This window comes from Neovison vison, chromosome 10, assembly GCF_020171115.1.
Source record: "Neovison vison isolate M4711 chromosome 10, ASM_NN_V1, whole genome shotgun sequence".
Classification (NCBI taxonomy): domain Eukaryota; kingdom Metazoa; phylum Chordata; class Mammalia; order Carnivora; family Mustelidae; genus Neogale; species Neogale vison.
The window spans coordinates 43351610-43377569 of NC_058100.1; the positions used below are offsets into that span (position 1 = coordinate 43351610).

General features: G+C 47.2%; 1 protein-coding gene across 1 annotated transcript; it reads right to left on the reverse strand.

The window, feature by feature from the left end:
- Window positions 1-1082: 1082 nt before the first annotated feature.
- On the reverse strand, window positions 1083-13421 carry NEK2 (NIMA related kinase 2). Its single transcript, XM_044267126.1, has 8 exons — window positions 13242-13421; window positions 12159-12376; window positions 11436-11676; window positions 9030-9112; window positions 8114-8240; window positions 6998-7214; window positions 5522-5647; window positions 1083-1934 (listed from the first exon to the last, which is right to left on the reverse strand). Exons 1-8 carry the CDS (start codon window positions 13335-13337, stop codon window positions 1708-1710), a joined length of 1335 nt encoding a protein of 444 aa, XP_044123061.1. The 5' UTR covers window positions 13338-13421; the 3' UTR covers window positions 1083-1707.
- Window positions 13422-25960: the final 12539 nt, after the last annotated feature.

Below are 25960 nucleotides of genomic sequence, written 5' to 3' on the forward strand. Positions count from 1 at the left end.
GGGATCAGTGTGTGTCTCTTATGCTCAGCTTTGAGGCACCCACCCGGATGAGCCAAAAAATACAGATTCTACACATGCACAAAATGCGCTGTTTACATTTAAAACTGCCAAGAGGAGTGCTAAATTCATGCTAATAATTCATAATTTTTTCTTTACTTCAAACATTAAATAACAAATAACACCGTAAGCAGAGAGACCTTATAAAAAGGACAAGGTTTTCATGTACTTTTAATGGTACTTATTTCCTGCTTTTTGTTTAAAGAGCCCTACATTTTTATTTTGCACTGGGCCCTGCAAATTACATTCAACATTTATATCAAAGTGGTCCTGTTGGACTTAATCTGTGGGTATTTCCTAAAGGCATAGATAGTATCTATGCTTCAATAGTATTGTTTCGATAGTATCATTTGTCTTTATTGGAACAGCATTATCAACTGTGTAATAAATCAGCCATAAAATAGCCAATAAAGCAGCGGTTTCTTCCCATGTATCATTAACCCCTCATAATTCGGTCTCATTTCATGAAGCTGGGAAGATTAGCGTTGCTAGGAACCCATCACAAACTGTGCGGGGCATGGCCAGCCCTGATTTGTATTAAGTTAGACATGTAAAAAAAGAATCCATCCAACCGAAGTTTCCTGAAAGGGTGGGGTATGTTCCAGCAAATTTTAGCCTCCATCGGATTTCTCAAGAGTAGCACTATTGAAAGAAAGAAAGAGAGAGAGAGAGAGAAAGAGGAAGGAAGGAGAAAGGAAAAGGAATGGCTTTATTAATAGACATTTTGTGGCGAGCATGGTCCCACACATTGTAGGACATTGAGCAGTGCCCCGGCTTCTGCCCACTAGATCCCAGTAGGGCCCTCCCCACAACCATTAGTTTCTGTCTCCAAGACTGCTGAATGTCCGCTGGGGGGGACCTAGTTCAGGATGACTGGCTTAGATGGATGAATGAGATGGGGAATAAAATACCATCCTGGCTCTCATGAACATCAGACACATGTTCTCTCCTCCGCCTGCTGGGGCCCAGGAAGCACAGACACAGACACCCTTCACTGAGAGATCAACAAATACATGAGACATGAATATAGGAAAACTAAAGCATTTTTTATTTAGGAGAAACAGGTGGTAAACGACAGCCAGCTGAAACACTCTTAAATAGAATAAAAAGGAAGAACATAGACATCACAGTGATGAATTTCACAAAAGGGGACACATTTCCACTGCAGACCAGTGGGACACTTACAAGCAAGAGGTTCACAGTATTAGTGGCCGGTTTGTATCCAATTAGGTTTTGTAAGCTCAAGAACATCTAAAACCTTACAACGAGGCACGACAACTGTCAGAACACCACTCAGTCATTTAAAACTTCTCACCAAGTGCTACGCCTGGCTATTTTTTTTTCCTAACATTATTTCCCCCCAACCTTTAGAATGTCCTATTTCATGTTCCAGTAGTAATCACACACAGGATTAAAAGCCCAACCCACCAAGAAAATGTCATTCTTTCTATAAAGAAAGAAAAATTAAAGGTGTGTACATTTTGTACAATTGTTGCAGAAGAACAACCAAAGTAATCCTAAAATATCTTGCTCACTATACAGAAAGGCATGGCTCATGGAACCGAGTATGTAAAGCTACAGAAGTTGAATATCAATCTTTAAAAGGTAGCAAGGCTACATACTATACACAGCTCTGGGGCTCTCTCTGGGCTAGCGCATGCCCAGAATCTGTCTGCTTTTCAGCTGGTAATTTTTTTCAATATCTGACAAGGCTTGGGCGCGGAGCTGAGCAGCATGAAGCCTTTTCTTCAGGTCTTTGCACTTGGATTTGGAGGTGAGCAGACTCTCAGAATTCTCACTCCTCATGACGTTCTCTTTACTTTCGCCACTGAAATGAACTTTCTTCTTAATTATCGAGGATGGAAGATCGAAAAGTTCTTTAGAAAGGAAAGAGAAAGGGTTTTAAGTTCAACTCCTCTGTACTTATCAGACTTCTCAAAAACATTTATTCTTTCCATTCACATTGGAAATCTGGGGACCTGTGTTATTTTCTCTGGGATAGGAGGTTGGGGGCGTGATGCTGGCACAAATCAATCCATTTTTTAGCCCACAGCATTGAAAAACTTGATCCTGGAATGTGCCAAGGAACAGTCTCTTAACAGCCAACTCTTCTTCCAAGGGTAAGTGCATTGGTCATAATGTAAAACCTCTGGAAACCGATGTGATTTATCTCTATTCTTGAAAACAAGTGCTATTCTACTTAGAACACATAACTTTCCCAAAAGTAAGGAAGCAGGTTGGTTTTTTTGTTTGTTTGGTTTTTTGTTTTGTTTTGTTTTTTTTACAGAGAACATGTATAGTTGGTTTTTTTTTTAAACTTTTTATTTATTTATTTGACAGAGAGAGAGAGAGATCACAAGTAGGCAGAAAAGCAGGCAGAGAGAGAGGAGGTAGCAAGCTCCCTGCTGAGCAGAGAGCCCGATGTGGGCCTCGATCCCAGGACCCTGGGACCATGACCCAAGCTGAAGGCAGAGGCTTAACCCACTGAGCCACCCAGGCGCCCAAACATGTATAGTTTTGCTTAAATATTCAAGAACACTTATTTCAAGGAAGCTTAATTGAGCAGAAACTTATTTCAAAAAGAACCTAGGCAAATTCAGGTTGGAAAAGGTAATTCAAGTTAATGGTGTATTGAAAACTGCGAATTGTGTTTTCTATATGAAGAAAAATGTACTTGAATACAGAAAAATGTACTTATTAGCTACTGAATGAACTATCTGGGGATCGGGGACTCGCAGTTTTGAATTCCAGAAACTTTCTATTTTTCCTTTGTGTTCTTTTAAAGGAACTATGTTCAAATATTTACTGAGCTCACTGTATGGGCCATTGTGGAGCAAACAAAGGTCCCATTCTCGTAGGAGGAGACAGAACCATAAACAAGTAAACAAGCACACAGGAGGAATAGTTGAGGTGATGTGGGTGGGGCGGGGGCACCGAGAAAGGGAGAGAGAAGGGCTGGATGGTGTTTACAGGGATGAAGGTGACTTGTGAGCAGACCTGATGCAAGGAGGAGGGGAGAATCCATGTGGCTCTCTGAGGAGACACTCTAGACCCAAGAAATGGAAAGGTTCTGGTGTCCAACTGGTGTTGGGGGATCTGGGGGGGTGGGGAGGGGAGCAGGGTAGGGGGCAGGCTGCGGAGAGAAGCGCTGTCCTCCAGTTGTCCTGCCCATTCCATACAACGTGCCTGTTCCAGCTGCAAAGCCAGCTTGATGGCTTTCAGACCTTAACTCTACTGCTTCAAAGATGTCCACCTTTATTATAAATCTCTGTCTTCATAAACCGTCAACTTGTAGATCTAACGAATAGGGTAGTTTTAGAAGAAATAAGTGTTTAGCAAAAGAATTCGTATTTCACTAAGTGAAAATGAGTTAACATTTCACTAAATAGACTAAGAGCATTTACGGAGATGCTGCTGCTCACTGGGATGTTGATATATTATACTTTCCTCTGATCGGAATTTTATAGCTTGAAGGCAGAGAGAGGATCTTTCTAACCGTCTTGAGTGCACAAGGGCACCCACTTGTCCCTGCTTTGTTTACGACTGATGTGCTCAGTGCTCTCCGTGCTCTCTACCATCAAGTAGCTCCTAGTCCTGGGGGGGGGGGTCTCCTTGATTCCTACAGCTCATTTCAAGTGTTTGCCATGACTTGCATTGAGGTAGATAGGTAAAAAAATATATATATTTATATATTGAGAGAAATATACATATTTCTATATTTATGTATACAATTTATATATTCATAATATTTTATTTTTTTAAGATTTTATTTATTTGACAGAGAGAAAGAGCACAAGTAGCAGAGAGGCAGGCAGAGAGGAAGGAAGCAGGAAGGACGCTCTCTGCTCCGCAGGGAGCCCGATGTGGGGCTTGATCCCAGGACCCTGGGATCATGACCGGAGCTGAAGGCAGATGCTTAACCAACTGAGCCACCCAGGTGCCCCTTCATAATATTTTTAATATTATTTATATATTTCTATATATTTACAATTTATAATACATATTTTCAATTTATATATTATATATAAATATATATAGTTATATATATTTCTATATCCTATATTGAAACACATCATCCTGCTCTAGTTCTTCCCAGACTTTGTCCAAAGACTCTCAGGGCAAGACAGAAATAAGCTCTTTCCCCAGAGGAGCAGACCTGGCAGGACCTTCAAGAATTCTGGACAACAGGTTTGATGCGTGAAACTTACCCGGATAAAAATGTCTCCTACCTCTACCACAGGGATCATAATTTCAGCCTACTTTGTCTTTGTGGGTGGCATTAAGGGAAAACTGGAATAAATATTCTAAAACTACTGAAATGGTAGGTAGTAATATTGAGAAAAAAGAAGGTATTTCAAAAGAGATGAAGCCCAAGTTTTAAATAATTCTTGTTTCATTCACTTCCATCACATATCTCTATCATGTCATTATGACCATCAGATTAACTTAAGCAGTTTTTTTGGTCTGTTCCATACACAAAATGCTGTCACTCTCACTGAAGTAACCAGATTCTCTCTCAGTTTACTGCAGATGGAAGGGATAGCCTTCTCCAGTGCTGCCCTCCAGGGTAGTAGAAAGCCATAAGAGAACTCTGCCTGTTTCACTGGAAAATTCACTCGATTTTTAAAACCAACAAAAACACTCTATAAAAAATTTATGTCATAAAGAAATTTAGCGAAAAGAGGTTTAACACTGTGCTTTTCCTATCAACTTAAAGACTAGATTAAGGTGGAGGTAGGGTTTCTGTGGAGTGGAGAAGGCCCGTCAGAGCTGGCCCACGGCGGGGGGTTCTCACAGAGCGGAGCGAGGGCACAAGGCCCGCACAGGCAGGGCCCTGGGAAGGCTGACTGTCGCCAACGTCGCCAACGTCGCCGAGTAATGGGAGAAACACAAGCAGCGCATGGAGAGATCAACCAACCATTCTGACAATCACACGTTTCAATGTGAAGGGGTCTTTGCAAAGATCCAAAAGTGAAGGCCTAGTCTATGGTCGGTTTATCACACCTGTTAAGCCACAACTTCTGTAAAGGAGGTGGCATGTGTGACCTGCTCACGTGGCGGGAGTTAAATGCTGGGATTTCTGCTTGAAAATGGGGGAGAAATGTAGAGTTTTGATAATACAGAGTTTGGGGTAGAAAGGTAGAGTTTTGATGATATACCCATTTTTTGAAATGTCCTAACTTTTAAAACCAAGTCTCAAAAACTGAACACGCAGTTTGACGAAGTAAATAAAACTGAAGACGAAATCAGGATGACTCATCGCCTCAAGTCTGTGAACCCATGAAGTAAATCACTGCCATCACCAAATCATTTTTTTCCATCGAAATGCATATATTCAATTAAGTCCGCGTTAAAATGGGAGACTTGGTCAGTTAAAAGGGCTATCAAAGCCCCAGGGCGGCGACGCGGGAGCCCTTCCTGTGTCTGCGGGGGCCGCTCCTGCTGGCGGAGCCGATTCTCATACCTGGACCGCTCGCCAGACGCAGGAACTTCTGCTCCTTCAGCAGACTGTAGTTCTTCAGCAGACTCTCTGCCCGCGCCAGCTTGTCCTCTGCCAGTCTCTCCCGAACACAGAGCTCCCGTTCCTTCTCTTTAAAAAGGCAAGGGAGCGAGAGCCATGTTAGCCGGAGGCGGCGGGCAGAAGGCCGCTCACACCCGGCCGCCCCGCCTCACGTCTCCTCACAACCAGCGCGCCTCAGGGGCGCCGTGGAAGTTTTCTGACCAGAAACCCCGTCAGCCTGCTGTGCTGGGTTCTGATCCAGCACCTCAGCGTGTGCGGTGCTGCCGCAGGCTTTCGCAGAAGGACCGGGTTGGGCACAGATACGAAGTTGGCCTCCGCCTTTGGTCAGGTTGTCCGAGAGCAACTCCTTTTGGGAAAATAAGCAACTAAAGTCCTCTCTGCTCTCCACTGAGAATGGGCAACGGTCCACTTTCCGGGCATTACCTGACCTCACGGGACAAACCCTCCTTCTCCTTCTGGGAGAAGAAAAAAACAAAACCCACAACTAATGAGGAGGTACTTCTTTAGATCAGTGACATTTTTTAATCCACGGCCCAGAATTTAGGAAGTTCGGATTTCAGTTGCTGTAGAAACTACAGAACGCTGGGGGAGTTTTAATAAAGATTTGTTTGTTTGACAAATTCTACTGACAGAAGCCTCAGGCAAAGGTTTCTGGGTAAGCACAGGTTATACTTCCACAGAAAGCGTCTCTCACAGCACGCTACGGCCGTCCTCAGGAGGTAAAAACTGAGATGACTGCGTTGGATGCTTTCTAAGTTCATTTGAACAGAAACGTGTCTAGAATCGGCATCGACCTCGCAGCTGCAGAAGCCAAGTCAGCTGAGCCATGAGGGTGGCCTGACGGGAAAAAGCTGATGTGAGGCCCCCAGGCTGCTGCTACCCCGCACTGTACTGAGGGGAGTAGACAGACTTTCAATGTCAAGAACTCACTAGCACCTGATCAGTTAATCCCCCTCAGGGAGTCTGTGGGCCTCGAACACCGTGTGCTCGGCTCAGTTACCTAAACACATCGAGGCCCTCCGCGTGCCAGAATTTTACATCTGACTGTGCCGGCTCAGCCATATCAGAAAGCGGAAGTGATGGCTTTTATTACGGAAGCAGCAAATGCACAAACGCTCCTTTATAATGGGAAAAAATGTAGGGTATAAAGATGCGGAGGAAGGGAAAGTGTGATGGCCCCCGCGGTAGGGTGGTCAGGGTCACAGGGACCGCCAGTCGGAGCGACCGAGCTCAGAGAAAGAGGCTCAGCATGCAGGTGTCGGCACTCCTCGTGTACTGTCTCACGAGACGTGGTTCGGGTTCTCAGGTATTTAGAGGAATATTCTAGAACATACGCGTGTCAAATACTCCATTCAAGCAGATCGAACACACCAGGGAACCCCGCGGAGCTCTCCGGAGCTCGGCCCCGGGCGGACTTACGCTCCAGCCTCTCCTCTCGGGCTTGGAGGGCCCGCTCTCGCTCCTGCAGCTGAAGCTCCTTCAGTCTGAGCTCTCCCAAGACCGGGCTGGAGTCCTGGCGCTTCTCTGGCTCTAATCGGCGCCCTCTTCTCTCGAGATTTCTTCTTTGCTCTTCTGCAACCAGGTCTGCTATCAGAGGATTCTCGAGAATTTCTTCAACAGAAGGTCGGTGGTAATCCTGGGGGGGGAAATGTCCAGTGCTACAGTCGAGATTTTATGACACGATACTCATCCTAAAAGAGCAGGTACATGCAAAACTGCGTACATTTCCGAGACATAAAGACTCCTTCATGGATGAGTCTTAAACACCTGGACAGATGGAATTCACTGGGGGCTTTATTAACCCATGCAGTTCTGGATCCACAAAGTAATGCAGATGTGAGCTTACCTTTGTTCCCACTTAGCCTTTCTAACCAAAGTTCAATCCCTGAGCTGGTGCTTGGTGCATGTCCAGATCCGCTCTAGGGCACATCCTGCCTTGCATCCCCAATACTGCTGTAAGTGAGATCCTCTCTCCCTGAACTTCGCTCTCCCTGAACTTCAGTCCTGTTAGGTGGTCATTATCCTGCTTTGTAATTCCACAGCGTTGAAATCCACTCTTACATCAACCTGACCCTAGGACACCTCCTTTCACATCCCATGGCCAGATTTTTTCCACCGAATCTCTTTATTTCCCCTTGACTCTTTCTAGCCAGGCCTCCCCCACCCCACCTCTGATCTCTGATCTGGAGAGAGAGGCCGGGTAATGAAGTCTTCATTTGTGGCCCCTTCCCTCGCCACCTGCCACAGTGAGGTAGACAAGGGAACTGAGGATTTGGAGCTTTTCTGCAATCTTGTTTTGCTACCAACCATCTGCTAGTAGGGCAGAGAGGGAGGGAGGAGACAAAAGAGAACACAGAAGGTAGGCCAGCCAGGAGGCACAATTTGCCAAATTTACATGTTTTCACTTGGGCTAACAGAATAGATTTAGCTAAAGAAATACAGCTAATGCCGCTTCAGTCTCAGTGCTCCGAGAGAGAAAATATGCTACTCCACAACGTAATTGAGAGACAGACAATATAATCTTATGGTCTTTACCTTCAAATTTAACATCCTCGTAATAATGTCATTCAATTCATCAGAGTAACGATAGGGAATTCGCCTGAATTTGCCTTCTCTAATCTTGCCAGCTAGTTCTTTCTGGTTGAAAGCTGTAAATGGAGGCCTGGGGGAAAAATGTTTTTAATGTAAAAATGAAAATTCGGAATAGGAACCAAATCGAGAGCACAGTTTTAGCTAGTTTGTGTTTATGTTTCTTCTGAGACTGTCTTCCACAGCTAAGTTGCCTAACCTTGGCATAAGACATATAGGGTGATAGAATGTTTGTTAGGGGGCCTGTCCTGTGCATCTGACAACTATGTTTTGCAACATCGCCGGCCTCTATTCATGAGATGCCAGTAGCTATTCCTAGCTGTGACATCCAGATAGGTCTCCAGACATTGTCAAATGTCCCCTGGACGGAAAAATTGTTTCCCGCTCCCTGGCTGAGAACCACTGCTCTACAGAATAGTTTAGAAGAAAAAAAAGGAAAAGAATGGGAGCTCTTTCTTATTCTCCAGTTCCCCAGACCTCTCCCCTAGATTTGTTTCATCTCTTCCATAGGCCAAACCTATGTGTTCTCCCCTTGAGCTAAGCATCAGTCTGGCAAGGGACGCATCAAGTCAGGTTTAAAGTGTGAACCAGCCTCAGGGATCACACTATTAATTTGTAAATAATTTTTAACCAGCCCATCTATCTTTTTTTGAAAAATTATTTTATTTTTTATTAACATATAATGTAATATTTGTTTCAGGAGTACAAGGTCTGTGCTGTCCATCTACCTTAATTTTAACCCAAGGTATGAGTCTTTCAGACTGGAATACACAAGGATGCTCAAAAAACTGAATGCAGTGAAAGGCGACAAGCCTCTGTGACTATGAACTTCACACCAGAAATCTGTCTTCATCATACTTACATTAATGCACATAATTCATACAGCAAACAACCCAGCGACCAGATATCCGATTTCTCATTGTAGGACATGCGACTCATTTGTTCCTAAAGGGGAAGGAGAGGGTAAAAATGTAGGAGTAAAAATTTGTTTTAAAACTTACAAAATGACCTGAGATAAAAATGGAATCTTTAAGTTTGATTATATTGACTTGGAGTTAAAAAAAAAAAAAAAAAGGAAAAAATTTTATATTATAAATATTTTTATATCTGTAACAAAAATATTAAATAAAAAGACCCATTCAGTTTATGTCTGAACCTGTATCATAATAAAAAGAGATGGTACTTTGTATTTTATCTTCAAATGTATAATGGAAAAAAAGATAATTATCTTATCCCAATATACTTTGTCCTATATAATTCATTCACTTATTTTTCATTCATAAAAGTTATTGTGCTATGATAGACCAAGGGCTGATAATTCAAACCTCTACCCTGAAGGCATTCATAATATAGAAACTCATTTTAAAAGAACCAGAGAAAATTTCAGAATAACCAATACATATATCTGGCCATTTAAATGACCTAAGTATAAATGGCTAATTGAATTATCCATTTATGTATTTTCCCTTCAGTCCACAGTATAAATCACAGTATCAACTAATATTCTCATTTTCTAGTTTAATCATTTGCCTGTCTCCCACACATAAAGTAATAGTCTACCATAGTTCTTATTCTCAACACAGGGCACAGAATCAAGTACCAAAACCGTCAAGAAGCTGTCTTGGTATTTTAAACTCCCAGCAGGTGAATCTGATACCACCTCTGACAATCAATGCCTTATGGAGGGCTGAACTGATCTAATTATAAGGGCAGGAGGGAAAAGGAACAAAAGAATCACAAGGTTTCAAGTTTTCTAAGAACCGCTTCTAGATGATTTTCCTTTATGTTAAAGCCTTTCTATTTGGAATCTGATCACTGAGAAAATGACAGGGTTCTGGCAACGTCTAATCGTAGTCAAAAACAAACTTGTTAATTTACAAAGTTTTATACTACAGTCAGCTTGGTGAAAATAACTCAAAAAGATCTGGAAAATCCTGGAAATGTTTGTGAACTGTTAAAAAAAAAAGAAGAAGAAGAAGAAGAAGAAAAAGAAGAAATCCCCCTCCTGATCTGCTCAGATTTCATATACAACACATTGGTGATAGTATTTACTGCTTCAAGCTTTTCAAGAGCCATCAGGTAATATCTACAGAGTCATAAACAGTTCATATCCTTTGACCTTTCAATTTCATTGAGAGCCACATGCCAAGGAAATAACCAAAAAGGAAGAAAGAACAATTCACAAAAAGGTATGCAGAGCAGGGCTCTTTAGAAGGATAAGGAATTTTGGAAACAAAATATCCAGCAACAGAGGGAATGAGACTTAAGGTGGGTGGGCTGCAGGGCTCCTGCCCAAAAAGGCATTAAAAAAAGCACAAGTACAGGGGCACCTGGATGGCTCAGTGGTTTTAAGGCCTCTGCCTTCGGTTCGGGTCGTGATCCCGGGGTCCTGGGATCGAGCCCTGCATCGGGCTCTCTGCTCGGCGGGGAGCCTGCTTCCTGCTCTCTCTCTCTGCCTGCCTCTCTGCCTGCTTGTGATCTCTGTCTGTCAAATAAAAAAAAAAAAAAAAAAAGCACAAGTACAAGAAGTGAACGCTGTAAAAACATGTATCTGAACTGAGCCCTGAATCTGCATGCCCAAGAACCATCTAGAGAGTGTGTTAAAAGGCAGAGTCCAAAGTGAAAAGTGGAAGGGGTTGGGGGAAGCAGAATCAAAGTCCAGTGCAAGAACTGGATTTGAGTTTGGGGGCCAGGACTCTACATTTTAAACAAACAATCCACATAAGTCCAAGCTGGTATACAGGACCCAAGGCACTTTAGGAAATGTTGCTCTTGAGGCCAGAGACAAAACCCATTTCATCTTCGTAATCCCAGCACTTGGCACATAGCAGTCATCAATAAAAGCTTCTCTTTAGGGGCCCCTGGGTGGCTCTGTCGGTAAGCATCTGACTCTTGGTTTCAGCTCAGGTCATGATCTCAGGGTCCTGGGACTGAACCCTGAGTTGAGGTCTATACTCAGCTGGGAACCTGCTTGAGATTCTCTCCCTCTCCCTCTGCCCTTCCCTCCACTCAGGCGCTCACATGCTCTCAAATAAATAAATAAATCTTAAAAAAAAAAAGCTTCACTTTAATTGCTCATCAGAAGAATTTAACAGTCTGATGATCCATTTGCAAAAATGTAAATTTTCTTCCTGTAAAATGAACAACATGATTATTCCTTGGCTATTATATATTACTAAGCAAAGAAATAAACAAAACTTCAATTTCCGGGCATTTGAATGCTTAGCATTAGGATGTTTAAAAAGTGTCTAAATTCTGAAGTACTTACAGGAGACATATAATAGGGTGTGCCAACAAATGTTTTTGCAAAACTCGTATCATGGTTTAATATTCTAGCTAGCCCAAAGTCGCCAAGCTTAACGTTTTGCTTTCCATCCAGGAAAACGTTGGCTGGTTTCAAATCCCGATGCAGCACGGTATGACCACCATCACTCCGTCTGTGGCATTCTTTTAGGGCCAGAGTCAACTGAGTCATCACTCGAAGAACAAACTCTTCATCTAAGTATTGTCTGAAACCAAAGCAGTTATACAGCTTTGTGTTACTATATATATGTATGTATATGTATATATACATATACTACATACATGTATTATATCACTACTATATTATTAATATATTGTTAATATACATTAATATATTATACTATATATAATACATGTATATGTTATATATACATATATTACATATAAAGATTAACTTACCACATATATATATAACTTCTGAACAAAATCATTAAAAAGATGGGATTATGTGAAGTATCTAGTTTTCAAAGTGTACAAATAGGGAAATAAATAAAATAAATAAATTTTCAATATGAGATAGGGATGTTCATTCACCAGGGATTTTCTAAAGTACTGTGGACCCACCAAACAAACAAATATAAGAACAGTCTTTTATATTACTAAGTACTCCATCCCCATCCTACAACAGGATGCTCAACAGAAATGAAACTTGGCCCATTCTCAGCTTAAGTATAAAAGATTAATTTACCTTTCCTTTGTTCCCTTTGTAATTACACTAGCCAGGTCCCCTCCTTCACAATATTCCATTACAATGTACAGTGTTGTGTTGGTTCGGTCAATAATTCGATCATAGTAACGGACGATGTTTGGATGTTTCAGTTCACGGAGTAAATTCACTTCAGAAACAAGCATCTGTTTCTCAGCTTCTGTCATGGAGCCATAGTCAAGTTCTTTCCAAACTAATATCTGAAGTAAGAATTTCCAAGATATGAGTGAACTCTTTATTCTCAGAGACAAAGAATGAGCATTCTAAAATTTAAAAATTTTTGAAGTCACTTCTCTATTAAATAGCTCACACGATCATTATCATCTAATTTATTTATTTCAATGAACTTTAGAACCCCTGCGTTTATTTCTGGACTTTACCCTAAATTTCAATCAATAAATTGTGCAGCGGGAGAGAGCGGGATGAGGCACTTTAGGCCTCCCCCAACCCCTTACCCTAAGTTGCTTTGTGGCAGGTTGGCGGAAGGTACTTTGGTCAAAGCTGGAGCAGGGGCAAAGTCCCTCATCATTCCAATCAAACTTTTCCAGAGTGAGAGACCTTAGTAAAGATCCCTCCGTCAGCAGTTCCCTCTCCATTGTTTCTTCCTGTATAAGATCTACCTACACACACTGGGAAATTAAGAATCCAAAAATCCGAAGAATGATTATTTTAAATGAGTTCTGACTGCAAGACAAAATCTCCAGGTTCTGCTGATCCTGCCTCTTTCCCATGTCCAAGAGGATACTCTACTCTGAAAGAGCTCAAGACTCAGCTACCTGTCACGAATGGGAGGCCCTTAGCAAGTCAAGGCGGGAAAAAGGAAGAAAGGGGAAGAGAAAGGGAAGAAAACAAAAACAGAGAGATCTTAACAGGTGCAGTCTCCCAGCCCTTGCGCGACCCAGGGCAGACACAGACCTGGAAGAGATAAGCTCTTGCCGGCAACCCGCCTTGGGGACCCAGAGCCCCAGGCCTCCCGCTCTTCCGCCATCCCAGGGGCCGAGGGCGCTCGCCGCAGGCGGGCGAAACCGCTGCAGGGGCGGAGACACCGAGGTGGCCCGCGCTCACCTTGCCGTCGCTCTTCCTCCGGATCTTCTGGCAGCGGCCGTAGGAGCCCGTGCCGATGGTGTACAACACCTCGTAGTCCTCCGCCCGAGTGGGCATGGCCGGGCCCTCCGCAGACCTCCTGCAGGTCGTTCCGCCGGCTCGGAGGGGTAACCGAGCCACACTACCTACCTGGCCGCACCAGTCTCCAGCCCGGTTTAACCGACGCGGGCCCTGACCTGGCAGCCTATTGGCCCGCGGTGAGCTGGCTTCGCCTCTCTGATTGGTTAAAAGAACACAACATCCTAGGCATCCTGGGAAGGGCGCATCGCTAGGCAACCGCGTCGGCGTCGCTGTCGGCGTCGGCTCCCCCTCAGCCCCGCGGCCGCGTCGGGAGAAAGGGGCGGAGCTAAAGCAAAAAGAGGGAGCGATAGAAAGCGGGTGTAGGCGGATCTCCGCAAGTCTGTCCCTCCCGCTGAGGTCGCCAAGGTAATCGAAGTCCGGGGACCTCTCCTTGGACTTCTTTGCACACTGCCGCCACCCGCCACCTTCTGACCTTTGCACTCTGACCCCTTACACTAAGCACTCTCTTCTGCACACGCCCTCCTCCTGGGTTCCTGAACCCCGAGCCTGGGCGGGGTCACACTGCAGACTGGCAGCTCAGTGCTGAGATGCAGAGTACGGAAGCTCTGCTGAAGACAGGTGAACGATTCAGACTGTGGTCGGGGACTGTGCCAAGCACTTTACATGTGTTGTCTCGTTGATTCCTCAGCACAGACCTATAATGCGGGAATTAGTGTTCTTTCCCATGAGGAAATGGAAGCACAGAAAGGTTAGATTATTTGTTTTAGGTCCAACAGCCAGGAAGAGAAGAAATCGATTTGAAAACAATAGATGCTCATAGAAATGATTTAAAGCTTACGCACGACTTTAGGGTGTAGTCATCATAGAGAGACTGTATTTTTAAACACTAAATTTAAGAGTCCTGTTTCACATGCACAGGATGTATGCAAAACCTCAGTGTAGAATATGGAAGTCCTTGATATTTTGGAATACGCGGGAAAATATGGTGGCTCTAGGACAGAAACAGTCAGGTTTACCTTTAAGACTCCTACAAAAAATTTTTATTAGAAAAGACTACCACGTAGGTTATTTGGGGTGCCAAACACATAATTAATTGACAATATGTCATAAGCTATAGCTTCTTCCCGGTGCCTCGCTCACCTAGGCAGATCAAAGAGTCCTGTTTTTACCTGGAAGGGGGGCCAGGCCTCCAAGGAGAAATAGTCCATTACCAGAAGACTAATAATTTGACAGTGCATAAGTAGGTCAATTTTCTTTAAATATCTGTTCAACATGGAGTTGAAAGGAACTTGATTTTCTATTAATAAGAATTACAAACCAGTTTCTGTTTAAAATAAAGAATTTCTTACAGGCACTGAATACAGCATAATTGGAATTGCCAGCCAGAAGCATTATTAAAATAACATTCAAGGACACTGTCTTACCTCAAGGGAATAGGACCAATTTAGGTTTCAAAAGTTATGTAAAGAGCCACAAGTGTCTGAGCTAATTGAAACTGTATTTTTTATTTTAGTACTTCTTAAAGATTGACATGCATGGGGCTCTTTGACTGGTCTGCCCCAAATCCAGCCCTGCACCTTCTCTCTGGCCACTCTTCTGCTCTCAGGCTTTGCTCCAGTTCTCTAAACCTGGCACACTTTCTGAGCTCCTATTACCACCATCACCTTTGTATCTGTTTTTCCGCTTGCCTGGAATACTGTTCACCCAACTCCCTTAACCACTCATTCACCCCCCAAGTCTGTCTAGAGGATACAACTTGTCTTTTGATACTCAATACCAACTTACTTTCCTATACCCTAGGAAACCCTTCTAGCTTGCTAAAACAAGCAATTTTTCCATTTACAGTGTTCACAGACCCCCTTGTACCTAAATCAATATTTCCCTTGTTATTTATCATTATTTGTTTACATGGGTCTGGCAGTAGCTTAGCTCCAAGCTCCTGGCAGCCATTATAAGTCCTGTAAAAGGGGGCATGCAATAAATTTTTGTTAAATGAAAGTATGAGAAAGTAGTTTATTAATAATCATGCAAGGATCTGGAGTGAGCCCTGAAGTACACATGTTTCAAATGTCCCAGCCCTGTGGCAGAAAATATCGGGGGACGGCCATCCCAGGAGTATGGAGAGTGGCATCTAGACACATACGTTCATTCAACAAATATTTATTGAGCACTTACTATGTGCCAGGTGTGATGATAGGCGTTGATATGCTAGGTGTTCATTAGAGAAGAGACAAGGGAGCCTTGATCACAATGATGAAGAAAAAAGTAATATAGACATGGCAGAACAAACCCTGATAACCAGCCAAAGTTAGTCCATACCACTGGGGGACAGTAAGGGCAAGACAGCCCAGCAGAGTCCACTGGATACTCTGCTGGACAGAGCTCCACTGGACACTAGAACAGAGACACCGGAGGCCAAGGAGCATATGCAGGCCAATCAGGAACACTGTACAGGAAACACCCCTTCCCCCATCACTTCCTCTCTCCTTCCTCCATTGTCCACCAATTTTTTAATACTCGGATTGCACCCGGTTTCTTCCCCCAAAATTTCCCTACTCCCTTCAACCCACAGTGTTCTCCTAAAAGAGGAATTAACTGTGCTTTTTACTCATTCAGAATATGCTGTTTACTAGTCTTTATCCCTAGCTTCTTGTGTAGCTCTATCTTCTCTGGCCTATTACAACAAAAACCCTCAATCTTCAACAAACATAAACTGAGACCCCGCCAGGTGCTGAAGATACCCCAGTGAGTAGGACTCACATGCAGTCCTGACGGTGGAGAGGAGAGATGTACTGGTGTGCCTCGTGCACAGAGAAACTCAACCATTACAAATTGTGGTCAGAATTAAGAAAATAGAGAACCGAGACAGAAACCAAGATAACATTGAACAGAGAACTAAGAGCTGAGCAGTTCTATGAGAACGGGGCCAACGCGTGAACTTCTCGCTCACACCCAGGGTTCAATTCACTGTCCTCACGGTCTTCTTACTCATGTGATCAATTTTAACGGAAATGTGGTGAAATCCCAAATAAAGAGATTATCTGCATTATGAGGGTTCTCAGAGACACAAGCTAATTTTGGAGAGAAGCTAGTGGGAAGACTAGTGAATATCTCTAACTTAACATGTTCATAATCAAGTTCCTGGTCTTTGCCCCAGATGTGTTCTACTCACTGTTTTCTTTGTCTTGAGTAACTAATGCATGGGATTTTTGTTGCTGTCTATTTTGTTCACTGCAGTATCTCCAGCTCTTAAAACGTGCCTGGAACAGAAATGGGCACTCCACTGGCTTAGGTACATTGAATGAATGAATGAGTGAGTGAGTAAATGAATGAAGGGAGGGAGGGAGGAACAAGTGAAGGGACAAACAAAAGAACAAAGCCATACCTCAGGGCCCTCAGCTTCCCTTATAATGTTACGTGAAAGACCCACTAGAGGGCTGTAAATCACCATGTAGTAAAGGAGGAAGCATCCCTCACGCACACCAGCCCACCGCAGGGCCTGTCCTGACAGGAAACTGAGATTTGCATACTGAACATTTCAAACCTCAGACAAATGCTTTGTGTGTTTTCTTTCCACAATTCCCAGGAGCAAGCTGAAGTCAGGGATTACGGAAATTCTTCCAAGTGCTTAATAAAGATTTCTAGAAGAAAAAAAAAGAGAGAGAGATTCTTTGTTTATAAAAATCAGAAGATAAAATATGTTTCCGAAAAAATGTGCATGACATCGTTTGTGCTGAGGAGATAACTACATTCTGGAAAAAAAGAAGGAGTTGTTACCAAGACTGGCCTTAATGGTGACACACTGTTTCATATAAACAGAAGGGCAAGGCTCAGGCTAAGAGTCAGCTTTGGACATGATGTCAGGCAGCAGAGGGAAGAGTATGATGAGAAACAGTTCATCTTTGAAAACCAAATAGTGTCGAGTTCTGAGCTCTGCCACATGTTCAAGACGGAGACTAGACCCAAGACTGACTTGTGTTCAATATAAAGATAAACTTTCCGACAAAGTGAGCCATTCACAAATTTTACGTGATTGTTCATGATACTTGTGAAATAAGGTTATCTGTTACCTCTGAGAATATTGAGAATATAAATTGGTAAAGAAGAAGTGTTAAAACTAATCTCAGATGCTGAAGCCATGATGTGTTTCTAAGGGAGCAGCCTCTGGGGAACCCTCCCGGTTCTCCCTTCAGGGGGCAGCAGAGTGAAAGTGTAGAAGGGGGTGGTTATTGTCTAGGAGCCCCTTACTGTTTTCCTAAGCTGTGTCACCTAGGGAATCGGCTCCGCCTCTCTAAAATGAGAGTGTGAAATCAGATGACCTTAAATGACCCTTCCGGCTTGACACGTTGTGATTCTATCTCATGTTCCAGAACATTCACTGGAACTGCTGTTAGAGCCAGAACACTGGGCTGTTGAGCTCTTGGTTTGACCCCAGGTGACAGTTTTTATTAAGTAGCTATGTCTGCATTGGATTTGTTGGCATCCCCTCTCCTCATTCTTTACCTCTCCAGCAACATTGACAGAACGACAGACACAGTGAGATGTCCCCTTGGACAGGTGAGACAGGTGTAAACTAGCTCTCCCTACTCAGGGTGATAATCACTCTGGAAGAACTTTCCCTAAATGTTCAGGGAACATAGGAGGAGGAGCCCGGAGCTGATGAGGATGGCAGGGAGTGCGGGTCAGGGCAAATGTTCCCAGAGAGGTGGCATCTGAATGACCTCTAAGGGACAAGTGGGAATTAGGAGGAAAGGGACTGTGGTTAAAAGCAGGGAGGCAAGGGACGGGCTGCAGGTTGGTGAAGCAGTGTGTGTGTGGTTACCTTGTGAAACAGGTGGTCAGACAGGTGAGCAGGACAACCAAGGGTGGAGGCAACCTTCTGACAGCATCCCCGTGGAGGCTTTGAGCAGATGCCCATTACCAGACTGTGCTCTCGAAAGTCACTTTGGTAACGGTGCAGAGCATGACCAAGGGGACGGGAATGCGGGTGGGAGCTTACAGTATTCAAACCCAGGGGATAATGATACCAACGGAACCGAGGGAGTGGCTGGGGGAATGGAGAAGATGGGGGCAGGCAGCGAGACCGGGGTAGGAGGCAGATCGACTGTATGCATGTAGGGGAGGAACGGGGACAACTCCTGGCTTGAGTGACAGATGGATGGTGTTGTCCTCGCTGCAGGATGAAATGCAGGGGGAGGAGCACGTTGGGGTGGGGGACACTGAGCTCGTGTTCAGCCCAAGGGCCTCTGGGGGAGCTGGCCAGTGGGCAGTCAGAAGTCACATTTCAGCAATGGGGTCTAGGCTGGAGACAGAGCTGGAAGTAGGTGGTGACAGAAGCCAAGTGTGGGGGTGAAAATGCCCCGAGAGGGGCAGAGTGGTAAGGGAGATGGGAAGGGAGCCTGGAGGGTGTGCTGGACACGAGGAGGTGGAAGAGCCGGGAAGGACCCCAAGGAAAGTGACCAAAGAGGTAGGAAGCAATAGGGAAATAACCTGTAACCCAGCTTCCAGCCCAGGAGATGGCTTGAAAAATGTGGGCATAGTCCACGGTGCTGGATATTGTCGAAAGAGCAAATAAAGTTAGGGAAGAAATGAAAGCACTGGATCTGGTCATTTGGAGAGCCTAAGGGAACCACCTAGGAGCATTTTCTTTTTTCTTTTTATTGGGGGGGTAGTAGAGGGGCAGAAGGAGAGGAAGAGAGAGAATCTTGAGCTCGACTCCCAGCGGACAGCCTGACATGAGGCTCGATCCCATGACCCTGAGATCATGACCAGAGCCAAAAACAAGGGTCAGGCGCTCAACCCATTGAGCCACCCAGGTGCCCCACCCGGGAGCATTTTTCAAGCGGAGTGGTGTAGAAGCCGGCAGGACCAGATGGTGAGGGCAGATAGAGTGTGTGTGTGCGAGTGTGTGTGCTTGTGTGTGTCCTGCGGGGTCCTGCCTTTCTGCCCTGCCCTGTCCCCAGAGCAAGTGTCCTACCCTCCTTCCTTGCCCCCCGCCCCTGACATAAGCCTGCAGCTCGCTGCAAGTCACACACTCACGACGGGTCCCCTCACGGAGCTCACGGTCCTTCACAGCGTAGGCTTCCCCGCCGGCTGTGGGTGAGCTCCCGCTGTGAAGGCTCAGACCACCACAGGCAGCTCGCAGCCCCCCAGAGGCCTCGAGAGGGGCGGCGTGGGCCTGCCTCTGCTCCGTGAGGAGGGTTCACAGGAAGTCAGAGGAGGAGCTCCTATTTTGACTTTCAGGGGAAAGAACTGAAAGTCTAGGCACCAGCCGGGGTCTGCTCCACGGTCAAAGCACAGAATGAGCTCCCAGCGCCTTCCCGCAGCAACCAGCTTGAGTCCGGATTCCATCCAGAAGAAGAGCCCCCACGCCCCTTTTTGCTGTTTTTCATTCTTTGACCAAGGCCTGCAGGCGAGTAGCCTCAGTGCTGCAGCAGCGCTTGGCCAGCAGCACAACCCAGGCAGGTGCAGGAAGGAGAGCCTGCGGCCATGGGCCTTGCACGGTGACTGGTCGTGACCGGTCACAGAGCTCAGGCCAGGCCCTGGGCCAGCACCGGTCCCATCTCAAAACTGCTGCTCACGGGGAATTCACAGACGAGGAGCTGGAGGCACGGAGACATGAACTGGCTGACTCAGGGTGGTGAGAGGCAGATGCGAACCTGAACCCGTCCAGCAAGTGAGCTGGATCCTGACAGCTGGTTTGTGGGGTTGACCTGGTTTTGTCCAGGATGGAGGGGATTAAAAAAAAAAAAAAAATCAACAGCAACAATCCAATGTCTAGGGTAGTTTCTGTTCAACAGCTATGCCATGAGGCCTGTCATCTGCCCACGGGCGAGAGCTCGCCACCCTCGCTGGACCCCAGAGAGCTCACCTACTGCAACAGTGTGGCGTGGCAGGAGTGTGAGCTCTTGTGTTCCTGAGTCACACGGACCCGAGGCAGGTGCCCGGCCCCACACACACAGGCTGGATGAGACGACGGGCAGTTACCCACGGCCCCTGCCCCGGAGAAAGGGGGACCTATGGCCTCCCTCGCAGGGTTTCACTGAGGGTTCGAAGAAATCACGGCTGTGGTGTTGGACCTGCTGTAGATGCCGCTGGTGTGATAGCGACCAAGGTTCCTAGTACAATTCTCTTGCCGCAGAGGGAAACACAATGTGAAACGTTCTGCTGACTACTGAGGCGCCAAACAGACACTTGTTTTTTTTTTTTTTTTAAAGATTTTATTTATTTATTTCACAGAGAAGAGAGCACAAGCAGGGGGAGCAGTAGAGGGAGAAGCAGACCCCCGCACTGAGCAGGGAGACTGACCCCGGGGTTCGATTCCAGAACCCTGGGATCATGACCTGAGCGACCTCCCCCCGCCCCGACGCCCCCGCGACGGGCATCTCTCTAACCTCCAGCCTCCCGCCCCGTCCAGCATTTCAGACACCAGCACTGCCCCACGGGGCCCGGCTTCTCTGTCTAGCCTCGGCGTTCCTGCTCGCAGGTGGCAATCTGCCCGTCGAGGGCATTCAAGACGGGGGAGCAGATGAGAGGCACAGCTGTTTCCATGGTGTTTTTAAATTCACTTCCCCATCAACGAGCAGATGGAAACAGCTCCCAGGGGCCTGTCACCCTCCTTTCGCTGTGCTTTCTCTTCCTCTTGGTTTCTTTTTTCCCCTCCTCACTCACTACCTGTCCAGTGCAGACAGGCAGCCGAGGGGAGGTGAGGGAAGGAGAGGCCCTGGTCCATGGCCCTTCAGGGCTAATTCCCTCCCTCACAGGCCTCAAATTCCAGAACTGGCCTCCCTCCGGTCTGAGACACGTTGCAGAGACCTCAGTCTTCCTCTGGGAAGCTTGTTAGAAATGCAGATTCTCGGGCTGCTCGCCAGGCCTGCCCTTTACCACAGAGCTCAGGTGACTCCCGTGCAGGCTCAAGCCGAGAACAATGACTTCCAGCCTCGCTTTGCTCAGAAACACAATGTGGACAGCATCTGCTTCTGAGGCACTTTTTCCTGGGAGCCCCCGATAAGACCCGGGCCCAAGCTTTGGGAAGGCCAGGAAAGTGCTCGACCAATTTGAAACCATCCCAGCCGTGAGCAGCTGGTCAGTGACAGCCTCTCGGGGAAGGCTCCTGTGGGGCCAGGAGGCGTGCCAGGCAGCGCCACAAACATTTCCTCCCTGAGGATACGGGGGTGGGGGTGGGGAGCAGAGTCAGAGGACGGGCCTCCCATCTGCTCTAACTTAAATATGGAAGACGATGAATGCATCAAAACGTTGGCATCTTAACTCTGTATGACTAGCGGGAAGGTATTTGCGACACCTCATATCTGATCTCAATATCCTATGGTTCTCAAATTGAGTGTTGACTAGAAGCCCTGTGGGGCTTCCTTTCCTGCAAATAAAAATGCCAGGCCCACACCTGGGACCTCCTGCATCAGGGTGTCTGGGGAGGGGCCAGGTTTCTGTGATCTGGGGGAGTCCCCAGGTGGTTCTAGAACCCCTAGGAGCAGAGCCTGCAGCCTGCTCAGCCCTGCCCTCTCCCTGCCATCCTACCTGTCATCAGATGAGGGTGCCCTTCCTTCCTCTAGAAAGCACTGAAGGGCCGCCTGGCCCCTCACCTACTTGGGCCAGCACTCTTTGGGGGAAGGAGTTGGGGGGGTGGGGGGGGAGAGGTAGGAGAGAAGGAGTGGATGGTGAGAGACTAGACTGTAGAGAACCCAGACCCTTGGGTGCTTAGATGCACAGTATCCAAATATAGAAACCTTGACCCCATGACTGAAAGAGTAACAGCAAACTTCTGTTTTCTGGGGACAGACATGTTCCTTCCTGAACGTGTCTCAGGACCCGACTGACCCTTGAGAGGAGTTTTGAAGGTCAAGTAGGAGTTAGTCAGGGAGCTAGGCCAGGGTGGGGGGTAGTGCCACAGAGAACAGAGGAGCCGCCCTGGGTGTGTGTGTGACTATGCTGCTCTAGCAAGAGGCTGAGGCAGGCCTTAGAAGTTCTTGAATCTCGGGAGGTTATACTCTAGCCTGACGGTGACGTGGAGCCCCTGAAGGGTTCTCAGCCGGAGGGAGGGGAGTGCCAGCAGATGTGCATTGACACAGATCACCTCAGGATCAGAGAAAGATTTGACCCCCCCGGGGCAGGGCATCCAAAGAAGAGGTCACTGTGGAATCCAGGGCATTTGAAGACCCCTACACCAAGACAATAGCCATAGAGAAGAGAGGACACACTCTGGTCATGTTTAGAAGATAGAACGAGTGGGACATGGTGGCTTGAATGGGTGCAGTGAGAGGGAGGGAGGTGTGGAGACCGACGCCCAGGTTCCTGGATGTGCCCCCTGGGGAATGATCGCACCGCGCAGACATCAGCAGGAAGGAGGGGCGGCCTGTGGAGGAGGTCAAGCTCTCCCTCTGGAGATGCCTTTGTGCAGTGGACAGACGATCGAGGGAGGAGAGAAATAGAGATCTGGAGTCAGCAGCAGGTAAATGGCCATGTGGAAGGCTGGGAAGGTGGGGTGGAGGGGGTTCCGGGGAGGGGGAAGCCCAGCCATACAGGGTGTGTGGGAGGGGGCTATTTTCATGACTTTGGATTCTGTTGAACCCCAAACTGGCTAAGTTCTGCCTAGAGTCACAAAATTAGGAATGGTGCCTGGGGTTAAAAGCAGTTCTCCACTAGATGGTTTGTTTTATGTAATTATTGGTGACTACTTTCATTAAGACTTGTTGGTAAAAGCCTTGAGACTGCATTTATTGAGGATGCTTGAGTGAAAACGGAAATTACAATACAGAAGCAAGTTAGAGGAGGCCCCCACTCCCCATGCCCAGTGCCACGATGGGCCTTCGCAGGAAGTGAAGAAGGGTCTGGAATGAGCACACCTAAGGCCTGAGGAAAGGCCCAGAGGGGTGGTGCTGCAGCTGCTCAGCTGGTCCCACCGGGTCCTTTCTTCCTGTGACACACAAAAGAGGAGGCGGGGACGGGGACGGTGTTGTAATTTGCACCCAGGACAGGAAGCACCGGAAAGGGAAGTCGGCAATGCCAGCATGAGCCATTTGTTCCCGCAGCCACTTGGGCTCTGGCTGCTCACGGGGCAGCCTGCTGGAGGAGGACAGCCGCTTCCAGTTGCTCCTGTGGGGTGGGGCTTGCCCCCAGGGCCCCCTCAGGCCCTCACCCCACCCCCCACCCCTTATCTATCCACCCCAGCAAGCAGGTGCAGCTACGCTACGGAAGAATGCCTGGGGGGGATCTTATGTCTGCTGCTTGGGGCCAAGCACCTTGGGTCTTCCCACGGTCTCACTTTCACTCCTAACCTCTTTTCCTCAGGGATTTAAAGAAGGAACCAACTCCACTAACACCGGGATCTTAGACTTCCGGCCTCCAGAACCATGGGACAATTTCTTGATTAAGCCACCCACTGTGTGATATCTGTAACAGCAGCCCCCACAGCCTGATTCTGTCCGGATCTGTCCAGACGACAGCAGGGGCAGGCCACACCAGGCTGCGCCTGTCATACCTGTGAAGAGGTGACCTCTTTCAAGAGGGGAGAGGGGATGTATCTGTCTAGCAGTTAACCTTCCGGCTTCTCAGCAAGTCATGCTCATTCCTACTCCCCAGCCTGTCCCTGCCCCTGAGTTTGTTTGCTCACTTATTCATTTGCTGGTCCACTGTCCATTTGTTTATTTGAGCCATTCTGTTCATTTTTCTTGTCTGCATTCTGTGGGCCAGCCACTGTTCTAGATGCTGGGCGCGCAGTGGGGAAGGGGACAGACAGAAGGCCTGTCCTTAGGGCACTTCTGTTGCAGTGGGAGGCCAGGCATGAGCCGGGTCAGTCATGTGCTGGATGCTGCAATGACAGGAGCAAGGTGTCCTGGGGGTCTTGATGTCCAGCGAGCCCTGACCTTGAACCCCCTCCTTCTGTGTGAGCATGAAGATGGCTCAGGTGTGTATAAACCACCTTGTTATGCTGTTAAGTGTTCTGCTAGTTGTGAAAAGCTGTGCATCTTGAATACAGATGGGGGCCTTGGTGTGGTCCGCCTGCCCCCTCTGTAAGCCCCGTTTTGGGGAGAGGACTGAGGGACACTCTGACCAGGTAGCATGGATGTGTGACACCCACTGGGACTGGATGTTCTAGCTAAAGACCACAAGGTGACAACAACCAGAGGTTCATCAGACACTCAGGGGGTCTCTGCAGGAAGTTGAGGGTCACAGGTGTTGTTCAGGGCAGGGCAACTCAAAGTGTGCCTCTTGGGATCACCAGGGCCACTTGGGACCTTGGAGAGATGCAAACTCAGGCTCCACCCCAGACCTACTGAATCAGGAACTCTAGGGTGGGGCTCCCCGGGAGTTGCTGATGTGTCCGGAAGTTGAGAAACATGGGTGCTGGGGACAAGCATGGCTCTGGGGACAACGGGGTTCAGTTTGAGAAATGGCCTTCTGCTTACTGAGCTTTTGTTCTCTTATACTTAATAAAGGCATTAAAAAAAAGCACCTAACTTTCCCCACCGACTTTCTAAAGTTGTGAATAGTGTATTAGATAATGCGTGTGAGTGTGGGATCCAGTACAAAGACAGGAAACACTAGCTAGTTATTGTCTTATTATCATTATTATTCTCCAGTCAGCTTCTGGAGAGCAGGTCTTCCTACCCAAAGCTTTGGAGCCTCAGGAGCTGGTTAGAAACCCTCAGTGTGACCCCAGCCCTCTCTCAGACTGGCTGTCTGGCTGCCTCGGAGCTCTCCACCACCCAGCAGAGCAGGGGAGGCTGCCTCGCTGAGGGTGCTAGAGGCCAGAGGGCTTATAAGCCAAGAGTTGTCAGGAATCTGGGCCCCAACTTGCTCCAGGAATTCTGGCCCAAGATAAGGCAACACCATCATTACCCCACGCGACAGTGCAAACTCAGGGCCTCAGCAGGATCCAAACAAGGAAGCCTGGCGGCATTCTGGGCAGGAGGGGGCTCTGAGGGGAAGAGCAAAGTGATCACTACTTGTGTGTATGAAGTGGGGGGGCCGTAAAGATTGCCCAGGTGCTCAGGCAGTCCAGGGTTCCAGATACCAGGGAGGGCGGGAATACAGGCTTATTGCTCCTGTTGTCTCGCCAACTTCTTGATTAGGTTGTCCCTTTGAGCACCTGGCTTTGTGACCCAGAGAGGAGAAGGCTGTTCAAAGCTGTAACAAAGCTCTGTGCTTGTACTGGCTTTACGGCTGCTGGAGACAGTCGCCCCGAGCAGTTCAGGAAGGCCAAGGGAGACGTGCACACTCAGCGAGCTCACGGCCGGACCGTGCCTTTCCCGCCCTGCCCCACCCCTCCACCAGGAAGATTTACTGGGTGATGCTGGATGTGGGGGTGGGGGGCACGGCCTTAGGACTCCCAGACCTGCTTACGTGCCACAACCGGGCCACAGCCAGCCAGCCTCTTCTTGCTCAGGGGCTGAGGTGGGGCCCATACTCCCTCACACCTTCCCCTAGGTCCTTCCCAAGATGCCCTGGGAGGTAATCCAGATGTTGGGCCAGTATGTCAGGGTCATGAAGAGGCTGAGATACAGTGGCTTCCCCGAGGTCAAAGGGCTTTGGCCCTGTCTGCACGGGTGACACGTTCCTGGGTCTGCTCTTGACTTCGGTGTCCCTCTGCAGTGGGCTCTGATCCCTTTCCCAAGCGTGACCCACTCCAACCCCTGCAGAGA